The sequence below is a fragment of the Caretta caretta genome, chromosome 3, assembly GCF_965140235.1.
Source record: "Caretta caretta isolate rCarCar2 chromosome 3, rCarCar1.hap1, whole genome shotgun sequence".
Taxonomy (NCBI): domain Eukaryota; kingdom Metazoa; phylum Chordata; order Testudines; family Cheloniidae; genus Caretta; species Caretta caretta.
Window position 1 is genome coordinate 104,137,872 of NC_134208.1, and position 12,256 is coordinate 104,150,127.

The window sequence follows — 12,256 nt, forward strand, 5'->3', positions numbered from 1 at the left end:
CGTTGCCAACTGTGTCCACATATCTATTCAGAGGACACCATCATAGGGCCTAATCACATCAGCCACACTATCAGAGGCTTGTTCACCTGCGCATCTACCAATGTGATATATGCCATCATGTGCCAGCAGTGCCCCTCTGCCATGTACATTGGCCAAACTGGACAGTCTCTACGTAAAAGAATGAATGGATCCAAATCAGACATCAAGAATTATAACATTCAAAAACCAGTCGGAGAACACTTCAATCTCTTTGGTCACTCGATTACAGGTGGGTAGAAAGCTGGCTAGATTGTCGGGCTCAACGGGTAGTGATCAATGGCTCCATGTCTAGTTGGCAGCCGGTATCAAGTGGTGTGCCCCAAGGGTCGGTCCTGGGGCCGGTTTTGTTCAATATCTTCATAAATGATCTGGAGGATGGTGTGGATTGCACTCTCAGCAAATTTGCGGATGATACTAAACTGGGAGGAGTGGTAGATACGCTGGAGGGGAGGGATAGGATACAGAAGGACCTAGACAAATTGGAGGATTGGGCCAAAAGAAATCTGATGAGGTTCAATAAGGATAAGTGCAGGGTCCTGCACTTAGGACGGAAGAACCCAATGCACAGCTACAGACTAGGGACCGAATGTCTAGGCAGCAGTTCTGCGGAAAAGGACCTAGGGGTGACAGTGGACGAGAAGCTGGATATGAGTCAGCAGTGTGCCCTTGTTGCCAAGAAGGCCAATGGCATTTTGGGATGTATAAGTAGGGGCATAGCGAGCAGATCGAGGGACGTGATCGTTCCCCTCTATTCGACATTGGTGAGGCCTCATCTGGAGTACTGTGTCCAGTTTTGGGCCCCACACTTCAAGAAGGATGTGGATAAATTGGAGAGAGTCCAGCGAAGGGCAACAAAAATGATTAGGGGTCTGGAACATATGAGTTATGAGGAGAGGCTGAGGGAGCTGGGATTGTTTAGCCTGCAGAAGAGAAGAATGAGGGGGGATTTGATAGCTGCTTTCAACTACCTGAAAGGGGGTTCCAAAGAGGATGGCTCTAGACTGTTCTCAATGGTATCAGATGACAGAACGAGGAGTAATGGTCTCAAGTTACAGTGGGGGAGGTTTAGATTGGATATTAGGAAAAACTTTTTCACTAAGAGGGTAGTGAAACACTGGAATGCGTTACCTAGGGAGGTGGTAGAATCTCCTTCCTTAGAGGTTTTTAAGGTCAGGCTTGACAAAGCCCTGGCTGGGATGATTTAACTGGGAATTGGTCCTGCTTTGAGCAGGGGGTTGGACTAGATGACCTTCTGGGGTCCCTTCCAACCCTTATATTCTATGATTCTATGATTCTACAGACCTAAAAGTGGCAATTCTTCAATAAAAAAACTTCAAAAACAGACTCCAATGAGAGACTGCTGAATTGGAATTAATTTGCAAACTGGATACAAATAATTTAGGTTTGTATAAAGACTGGGAATAGATGTGTCATTACACAAAGTAAAACTATTTCCCCATGTTTATTTCCCCTCCTACTGTTCTTGTAAAGTGCTGGAAATGGCCCACCTTGATTATCACTACAAAAGGTCCCCCCCCCCGCCCCGCTCTCCTGCTGGTAATAGCTCACCTTTCCTGATCACTCTCATTACAGTGTGTATCGTAACACCCATTGTTTCATGTTCTCTGTGTATATAAAATCTCCCCACTGTATTTTCCATTGCATGCATCCGATGAAGTGAGCTGTAGCTCATGAAAGCTCATGCTCAAATAAATTTGTTAGTCTAAGGTGCCACAAGTCCTCCTTTTCTTTTTACGGATACAGACTAACACGGCTGCTACTCTGAAACCTGTTAGAAAAGGCAAAACATCAGGAAGAAAACTAAAGGTTTAAAAAAACCCTAATGTGTCCCAGAGAAACTAGCACTGTACAAAACTTGCCTGCTCATTTTTTAATGTAATCCCCTTCCCTTCTAAATTAGCTCCTTCCTGTCAAGGTGTAGCAGCAGATTTTGAGCCGGAGTGTCTCTCCCACTCCTATTATCACGTTCAAATGGCCTCAGCATCCTTAAAGCCTGAGAACTAACCCTCTCTGCAGCACTGCTGCCTGCCCAAACAGGACAGTAATGACACAGAATCACAGAACTGGAAGTGACCTTGTGCAGTCATCTAGTCCAGTCCCTTGCACTCAAGGCAGGACTAAGTATTATCTAGACCGTCCCTGACAGGTGTTTGTCCAACCTGCTCTTAAAAATCCCCAATGATGGAGATTCCACAATCTCCCCTAGGCAAATTATGCCAGTGCTTAACCAACCTGACAGCTAGGAAGTTTTTCCTAATGTCCAAACTAAACAGCTCTTGCTGCAATTTAAGCCCATTGCTTCTTGTCCTAGCCTCAGAGGTTAAGATTAACAATTTTTCTCCCTCCTCCTTATAACAACCTTTTATGTACTTGAAAACTGTTATATCCCCTCTCAGTCTTCTCTTCTCCAGACTAAACAAACCCAGTTTTTTCAGTCTTCTCTCATAGGTCATGTTTTCTAGACCTTTAATCATTTTTGTTGCTCTTCTCTGGACTTTCTCCAATTTGTCCACATTCCTGAAATGTGGCACCCAGAACTGGACACAATGCTCCAGTTGAGGCCTAATAAGCGTTGAGTAGAGCATAATTACTACTTCTCGTGTCTTGCTTACAATACTCCTGCTAATACATCCTGAAATGATGAGGTTTCCTTTTTTTGCAACAGCGTTCCACTGCTGACTCATATTTAGCTTGTGATCCACTATACCCCCAGATCCCTTTCCGCAGTACTCCCTCCTACGCAGTCATTTCCCATTTAGTATGTGTGCAACTGATTGTTCCTTCCTAAGTGGAGTACTTTGCATTTGTCCTTATTGAATTTCATCCTATTTACTTCAGACCATTTCTCCGGTTTGTCCAGATCATTTTGTATTTTAATCCTATCCTCCAAAACACTTGCAACCCCTCCCAGCTTAGTATCATCCGCAAACTTCATAAGTGTACTCTCTATGCCATTATCTAAATCATTGATGAAGATATTGAACAGAACCGGACCCAGAACTGATCCCTGCAGGACCCCACTCATTATGACCTTCCAGCATGACTGTGAACCACTAATATCTACTCTCTGGGAATGATTTTCCAACCAGTTATGCACCCACCTTATAGTAGCTCCATCTAGGTTGTATTTCCCTAGTTTGTTTATGAGAAGATCATGTGAGACAGTATCAAAAGCTTTACTGAAGTCAAGATATACCACACCTACCACTTCCCCCCCACAAGGCTTGTTACTCTGTCAAAGAAAGCTGTCAGGTTGGTTTAACACGATTTGTTCTTGACAAATCCATGCTGACTGTTATTTATCCCCTTATTATCTTCTAGGTGTTTGCAAATTGATTTCTTAATTATTTGCTCCATTATCTTTCTGGGTACAGAAGTTAAGCTGACTGGTCTGTAATTCCCCCAGTTATCCTCATTTCCCTTTTTATAGATGGACAGTATATTTGCCCTTTTCCAGTCTTCTGGAATGTCTTCCGTCCTCCATGACTTTTCAAAGATAATTGCTAATGGCTCAGATATCTCCTCAGTCAGCTCCTTGAGTATTCTAGGATGCATTTAATCAGGCCCTGGTGATTTGAAGACATCTAACTTTAAGTAATTTTTGACTTGTTCTTTCCCTATTTTAGATTCTGATCCTACCTCATTTTCACTGGCATTCACTATGTTAGACGTCCAATCGCCACCAACATTCTTGGTGAAAACCGAAACAAAGAAGTCATTACGCACCCCTGCCATTTCCACATTTTCTGTTATTGTCTTTCCCCCCTCACTGAGTAGCATGCCCTTCAGTCCCTCTCATGTTTGGAGTGGCATCTCTGTGACATGCCTACTCCCTGCTGCGCAGGAAGAGAGACTGCTAGAATTTAAAGTCTGATGACTCAGGCATCCAACACCTTTCTGAACTGCAGCTGAAAGGTTTCTTCGGCCTGGTCTACACTGGGGGGGGGAATCAATCTAAGTTACGTAGCTGAAGTCGACGTAGTTAGACCTACTCACCATGGTGTCTTCACTGCGGTGAGACGACTGCTGCTGCTCCCCCGTCGACTCTGCTTGCGCCTCTCACGGCGGTGGAGTGCAGGAGTCGACGGGAGAGCGCTCGGGGATCGAGTTATCGCATCTAGACTAGATGCGATAAATCGACCCCCGCTGAATCAATCGCTGCCCGCCGATCCGGCGGGTAGTATACACATACCCTTAGGCTTTTTATTTCCCTCATATGATCCAGCATCTGAACCAGATTGCTAATGTGACCCTACTCTCATGATGTGTTTACTTCTCTTTTAAATGAACATTTTATACCTAGTAATGCCCCCCAAACCCTGAATTAGATCATATTCTTTGTGAATTCCATATTTCATAAATCCCTGGTCCTACACTACTCTGCAGATGCTAAAAAAAAAAAAATCACCTTTGCTGAATTTTTAACTATGCAGTCCTGTCATACCATGGTCCGAGTCCTGTCTTTAAAAAACTGTATCAAGTTTGTTTGTACTCCTCCTAAACCATGTATTTTCTTCTTGAACACAATCCTTTTAATACAATTATGCTCAAAATGCAACCTCATATTGTGTCACGGTGCAGTTGTACAGCCCCTTTTCTTATGGCACATGAGTGTTAAGCAAACTTTCCCTTAACCATTTATTTCTGAATATAGACACAAAGATGGAGCCCTACCAATGACGGTTTTGAGACATGGTTAAAATTAGAGATAAAAAACCATCTCTAACACTCAAGCATAGGTTATTATATGATCAGCTCTCCCTTTCAGTAGGTGGTTTGCATTTATGTATCGGCTAAAAAAGTTAATGACAAGGAACATAAGTATTTTCTAGGTATTCTTCAAAAATAAACGAATGCAGATACTTAAAATAACAGTTAGGATAACATGAAGATGACATGGAAAAGCAAGTATTTATGCATCCACAAGGAAAATCTTGTGCAAAATGTTTAGATCTTATTTATTTCAAAGTTTCACACATTGTGTAGCTACATATATATGTGTACACACACTTAAAATACAAATGTAATAATGAAAGATGCTGGTTTGTTTGTCTTCCTTACATGTGACAAACTCATTCAATTTACATTAATTAATTCTTAGAAGGTGCAGAAAGTAGTTGGCAGCTCATAACAATATGGGTTAATCAAAAGAGCTGAGGGATGTTTCAAGGCAATCCCGCACCTCTGGATTACAGCTCAACTCCCTTACACTATACTCCTTACAGTATCTCTGTAACATACCTATGCAAAAAAGTACAACAAACCATTATTTCCTTTTCACTTTATTTTTCTTAAACACTTCTCTAGACCAATTATCCTAATTTTAACTTCTTGTTTTGCTGTCTCGCTTAAAAGAACAAAGTAACCTCCCCCCTCCCCCCAGACAATATCTCAGTTTCCTAAGAGGAGTTGTAGAAATAACACTGCAAATTGCTTTGAATGATTTGTTGCTTACTGTGTCACAGGTGAGTCTATATCTGTGTCATGCTCTGAGATAAATTTCAGGTCCCCTGACTCGGTGATGACTGCTGACATCTGCAAAAGAAAACAAGCAGGAAGGTAGAAAGAAGAAAGACAATGGGGCTAACACATGTACATTGAAAAGCCACCAGCTTCCTGAATAAGGAGAGAATATACCCAGTCTGAAAAAAGAATGTCTATCAGCCATGAAGTGTTCACTCCTATGTGGTTAAAAACAAGGAAACAGCCCCCTGCTTAACAACTCCTTGCAAACAAAGACAGTTTTCAGGTGTGTGGCAAAAACAACGGGTTATGAATCTTTGCTTGAATGAATCTTAAAATGCACATAGTCTGTAAGGGATTAAATTTATTTCAGCTACTGAATTAGTAACTGAAGAATGCTGAGGAGTCATCCCATCTCAGCCTTAACTAGTGAAAAAGCGGCCTGCTTCACTTCATAGCAGATTTTGTTCAAAGTGGTTCAAATCTCTTCAGGTTCGTTTGGAGGTTAGGGTTCGTACAGACTCAAAACGCAACGTGAATTCATGCAAAATTCTCTAGTTTCCTATGAAACCAGTGAGTGTCAGCCCAGTTTGCACTTCACATCCAAAAACCTCTTCTACTCCTAATAGGACTGGGACACTCCTTTACCACAAGAACTCCTCTTAGAAATAGGGAGGAATGGCTCAGTGTGGCTTGTAACTTCCTCCTCCCAAGGTCTGAAGTCTTCCAAGGCAGAGGACGCTACTGCCTGCTCCTCCTCCTGGAGTCTTCACGGGCCTCTAGTGGCCGTTCCTTACTGTTGAATTTTCATGAAGGAGAGAAGAGGGCACAACTGGAAAGCCTGCTGCTTCACTCTCTCTCCCCAAATCTTACTCAGAACAGCTGTCCTGGAATGCAACACATACCTCTCACCATGCAGCACTTACTCCCACAACTGAAGTACTGAGTCTTAGGCTAAGCCTACACCGCAGCTGCGGGGTGTAATTCCCAGCTCAGGCAGATGTACACATGTTAGTTCTGATCAAGCTCATCTGCAAAAAATAGCAGCATGGCCATCGTAGCATGGCCAGCATCTTAGGCTAGCCACCTGAGTATGTACCGAGGATTTCAGATGGTACTTGAGCAGCTAGTTCAAGCCACTGCAGCCACACTGCTATTTTTAGCATGCTAGTTCAAACAGAGCTAGCACATGTACATTTACTGAGCTTCAAATGACCACTTTCAGCTGCACTATAGATGTACGCTTAGGGTAATTCCGCATGACCATCAGAGGCGTGACTACAGCTTGAATAGGAATACCCTCACTAGCTTGAATCTAGTAGTGATGATGTACTGGCATGGACCCTGGCACAGGCTAGCAACGTGAGTACCTACCCAGGGTTCCAGGCGGGGCTGTACACAGTGAAGCTAGTGTGGGTATGTCTACCTCAGCTGCAATTGCACCTCTGTTTGCAGTATAGACACATTTAGGCCTAAGAAGCTCCACAGTGCCTTACAAGTTTAGCTAAAAAAACCACGCAAAGAAGTTTGGGGCATCTCTTGTTCCATGCGTAACAACATAATGGTGGCAACAGGAAGCTTTCTTGTCTCTCTGCTGCAGATTGACAGGGCTCTGCACCCTAGAAAAATCTTTCTGGGATGAGACGGGTGGGCAGAAAGACAACAGGCCTAACAGGCGAATCTCTGAAAATTGGATAGTGCTCTCCATGGAGATTTTCAGACACCGGAGCCTGAAGGAGGGCAAGGGGTTAAGTTGAAAAAGAAGTTTTTCCAGGTAGCTTATGAGAAGCGTGGACTTAAAGTGAACTCATCCAATAAAACTTGGACCAAGCTTATGATTTAACAAAATCAAGTTATGTTTTGAGTTCAAAATGAAACTAAGCAAAACCCATTCCATTGTGTTTTATTATGGACATTTCAAACAACTCTAGTGCTTAAAATCACCCCACCACACCCAGTGATTTACATTAGAGATCATGATGGACCTACCCAGCTACTCTTATCTGCTCGTAAATCTCACATTTCACTCTCAACCCTCATCTCTCCAGGAAATAGCCGTGCCATTTTCTCTGACATTACTCTCTTTGAAATCCTCTCTCTAGAACTACCAATAGTATTGGGAGAGAAAATGCCCTTAAGATCCTCCTGAGTGGCTGACACAGTGATGTAACTACTGGAAATAGCACTCTCAAAGTCAGCAAGCACCTTCTGGGAGGATGTCAAGAAAGAAAAGGACAACTTTTGATAGCCTGCCAACTGGTAATTAGCATTTGTATGGGCTAATAGGTGAGGTATACCATTGCCATGCCATCTCTAATTCAAACAAATAAGAGAAAACCAATATTGCCTTCAAGGCAATATGATCTTATTATAAAGTACAACTTAGGCTTGCTTCACTATTATAGAATGAAATAATAATAATAATAATAATAATAATAACAACAACAACAACACTTTACTCTTCGATACTTTCATAGCATTTAAGGCAAGAAGAGAACATTATATCACCCAGTCTGACCTATTGTATATCACAGGCCCTTAAATATCACCCTGTAGTAAGCCCAATTACTAGTATTTGGCTAAAAGCATATCCTCTAGAAAAGGCATTCAGTTTTGATTTTAAGACATTAAGAAATGGAGAATCCACCCCTTCCCTTGGTAATTTGTTCCAGTGGTTAATCACCCTCAGTACTAAAAATCTGTGCCTTATTTCTAATTTGAATTTGTCTGGCTTCTGCTCACCATTGGCTCTTGTTATGCCTTTCTCCACTAGATTGAAGAGTCCTTTTGTAGTTAATATTTTCTCCCCCTATAGGTACTTATTCAGTGTAACCAAGTAACTTCTCAATCTTCTTTCTGATAAGATAAGCAGATTGAGCTCCTTTAAGTCTCTCACTTTGAGGCATTTTCTCCAGCCCCTGAATCATCTTTGTGTCTCTTTTCTGCACCCTCACCAATTTTTCAACATCCTTTTAAAATGTGGATATGAGAGCTGGATACAATAGTCTAGTCTCACTAGTGCTATACACAGGGTTAAAATCACCTCCCTACTCCTACTCTCCTGCTTATACATTCAAGGATCACACTAGCCCTTTTTGCCACAGCATTGCACTGGAAACTCATGTCGAGTTGTTTGTCTTTTATGACTCCTAGATCCTGTTCAGAGTCACTGTTTTCCAAGACACAGTTCCCCATTCTATAGATCTGGTCTGCATTCCTTGTTCCTAGATGTATAACTGCATTTGGCTGCATTAAAATACATTTTATTTGAATGGGTCCAGTTTACCAAGTGATCCAGATGACTGTGCTGTTCTCACCATTATTTACCACTCTGCCAGTCTTTGTGTCATCCACAAATGTTATCAGCAGGGATAATAAAGCTTTCCATCAATGATCTTAAAGTCCTTCACAAACGTTAATGAATGAAGCCTCACAACTTCCCAGTCAAGTATTATCACCCATATTCTGAAGCTGCGGAAACTGAGGCACGGATGTTAAATGACTGGTCTTACAGTAAGTCTGTGGCAGATCTCCTGGGTCCCAGTCCTGGACTTTAATCAAACTACTAGATCATGCTTCCCTATAACATTAATTAAAGCAAAGTAAACAAAGAGACGTGTAAGCTCCTAATTCTATGGCTGATTCTGCTCCCTTCATGTCAATGAGACTTTTATTACTGACTTAAATGGGAGCAGTATCAAGCCCCTAATGGCCAGAGAATTAATGTATACACATTGCTAACAAGGGCCATGTTCAGACATGAGCCATCACCACACATGACTTGTGAAGCGGTCCTAACAGTTTCCTTGGCCAGTGCAGACAGGATCACAGTGTTAGAAAATACCATACCCAGTCAGTGTATGAATGTGTAAGAGTACTGGTTATGACAGAAAAAAGCCTCTCTGTGTTGAATTTACACATAAATCTACATTAACATAATATAAAATTTGGGACTGCACACAAAAGAAGGAAACATACTGTCACTGTCTGATAACGATATACAATGGAGTGCATTAAAGGGAGTGCAACTATGAGTGATTACTACATTTTTCAATGTTCACACCCTCCTGATGTTTATTTTTTCCTTTTTACACTCCCTTTTCTTGTAGTCAGAACTGGGCCAAGTCACTCTCTTGGAGTTTCTCACATGAAAGAAGTTAAGGCTTTTCATCTTCCATATTTTCAGAAAAGGAAAACACAGACAATCTTTAATAATGGAATCTCTCTCCTAACTCTGTTAATATTGCAATCAAACATGTTGCTTTACAAGACAGGAGAACCTGACTAAACTGCACTGCAGCAAAATGCGAACCTAGTCCAAAAACGGATTGTTGAGTTTTTCAGAATGAAACACAGCCAAATGAGGTTCTGCCAGAGTCATGATTGGTGCGAGTAATATCTAGTTCTCCATGAGACATGGGGCAACACACCCATCACCTCCTGGTCACTCCCTGAAATACATTATAAATATATATTAATTCTAATTAGCCCTCAATGCTGATGTCTCTTCCCCAAACTCAAAACTCTCTAGTATAAAGCTTCACCAATCTACAGTGGGCCTTTCCCCCGGGTATTGATTAGTGATGCTCTATCATACTTCTGTCTGATACAGTATTCTTCATATTTTTAAAAATCACATTTTTGTTAAACTTAAAAGCTGAGTAATCTGCACGCGAATGGTCTTCCTGTCGTTCCTGGGGAATTAAAAGGGTTCTGTGCTGGTGAGGACCAGCTAATGATACAAAGAAAAAAAATAAATCCCATGTTAGTAAAGATTATAATGATGGGATATGCAAATACACTCAGATACTCCCACTTGTCAGTGGAGTGATCCTGGATTTGTTTACAGAATCTCAGAAATTCTAAATGGAATGTAACACTAGAACAGTTCCTATTTTAGAAAGGAAGTTATTGGCCATGCAGAGGAAGACATAATGAAAACTTGTCTAAGGAATAAGCTATTTTTTATTCTTCTTATAGAAACAAGGGGGAAAGCATCAATAATTAATTAAAGCCTACTCCTTATCACAGACAATTCCAATAAGATACTTCTAAGTTTTTTTCTAGAAATAATAGTGAACACTATTAAGGTTGTAAAGTCAAGTACTCAAAGGTTAGGAAATGCTAGAATGAAGGTTTTAATTCTGCCCCCTTGTGCCTATGTATTCGGGTAGTTTTTCATTACATGCTCACATACGATATTTTCCAACAGGACCCCTGCCTCATTCAGTGCACAGGCTGGGCAGTGCTCACTTAATAAGCAGCTATTCAACATTTTGTTTTATCCTCATTGTTCAATATGTGGCCTTAGGCCTTATTTACTGCATATTATTCAAAGCCTGCTATAAAGTCAGAATGATTAATTTCCTCATTGGCTTTTCTATGGTTGTCATCACTATACGATCCAAGTGCCTCATAAACATTAATTTATTCATCTTCACCAAACCCCTTGAGATGAGATGGTGGTGTCCCCATTTTACAGATGGGCGCTGGGACACAGGGAGATTAAAGTATCAAAAGTATTCAATAATTTTGGGTGCCCAATTTGAGATGTCTATGACCTAATTTTTCAGAGATGTTACTGTTATATAGCACTTTATATATTCAAGCAGAGCTCCCATTGATTTCAGTTGCAATTGTGAGTGCTCAGCATGTCTGCAAATCAGACCCTGGAGCCTCAAGTCAGGCGCCCAGAAAATAAGGAACATGCATTGAGTGAACACCCATTGGAAAGTTTGGTTTAAGTGACTTGCTTAGCATCACAAAGGGACTCTGGCAGAGGCAGGGATAGAACCCAGTTCTCCCAGGGCAGCATTCAACTGCCTTAAGTCCCCTAAGGTAGGTTTTCCATTCCTCTGATCACCCTACTAGCCCTTCTCTGCACATGTTCCAGTTTGATAGAAATAGGATGAATTTAGTCTAAGCTGACAGGAGAGAGCTCCCTTGTTGGCTTAATACTCCACCTTCACAGGAGGCGGTAGCTATGTCAGCTGGAGAAGCTCTCCCAACGACCTATCACTATCTACATGGGGGGTTACGGTCGGCATAATTATGTCACTCAGGGGTGTGGATTTTTCACACCCCTGAGCAATGTAATTATACCAAAGGTCTCACGAGTGTCTTGTACAACAGTAATAACACTTTCCTATCTTAACTGGCAATACCTCACCTGATGCATCCTACGATTGCATTAGCTTTTTTCATGGCTGCATCACATTGGTGGCTCAGTCATCCTGTGATCAACCAAAACACCCAGGTCTTTCTCCTCCTCTGTCGCTTCCAACCGAGTCATCCCCAGCTTATAGGAAAAATTCTTGTCAATCCCTACCTGCATGACCTTTCACTTTGCACTATAAAAGTTCATCCTATTTCTATTACTCCAGTTTTTTGGACATTCAAATCTGCTTGTGATATTCCACTTCTCCTCCACATTGGCAATACCTCCCAACTTTGCATCATCTGCAAATTTTATTAGTACACTCCAACTTTTTGTGCCAAGATTAATTAATGAAAATGTTAAATAAGATTGGTCTTAAGACTGATCATTGAGGAGCTCTTCTAATAACCTCCCTCCAGTCTGACAGTTCACCTTTCAGTATGACTCACTGTAGTCTCTCTTTAACCAGTTCCTTACCCACCTCTTGATTCATATATTAATCCTCATCTTCTCCAATTTAACGAATAATTTCCTATGTGGAACTATATCAAATGCCTTACTGAAATTAAGGTAGAT

The 12,256-nt window shown here is 41.4% G+C and overlaps 1 protein-coding gene across 10 annotated transcripts in view; it reads right to left on the reverse strand.

The window, feature by feature from the left end:
- Nucleotides 1–12,256, reverse strand: part of AHI1 (Abelson helper integration site 1) — a 200,642-nt gene that overhangs the window by 8,630 nt on the left and 179,756 nt on the right. For all 10 annotated transcript variants that reach the window (XM_075126766.1, XM_075126765.1, XM_075126764.1 and 7 more), the window contains one exon: nucleotides 5,516–5,595. In XM_075126766.1, the coding sequence (XP_074982867.1) occupies nucleotides 5,516–5,595 (80 nt within the window). Of the gene's footprint in view, nucleotides 1–5,515; nucleotides 5,596–12,256 lie in introns of those variants that run through there.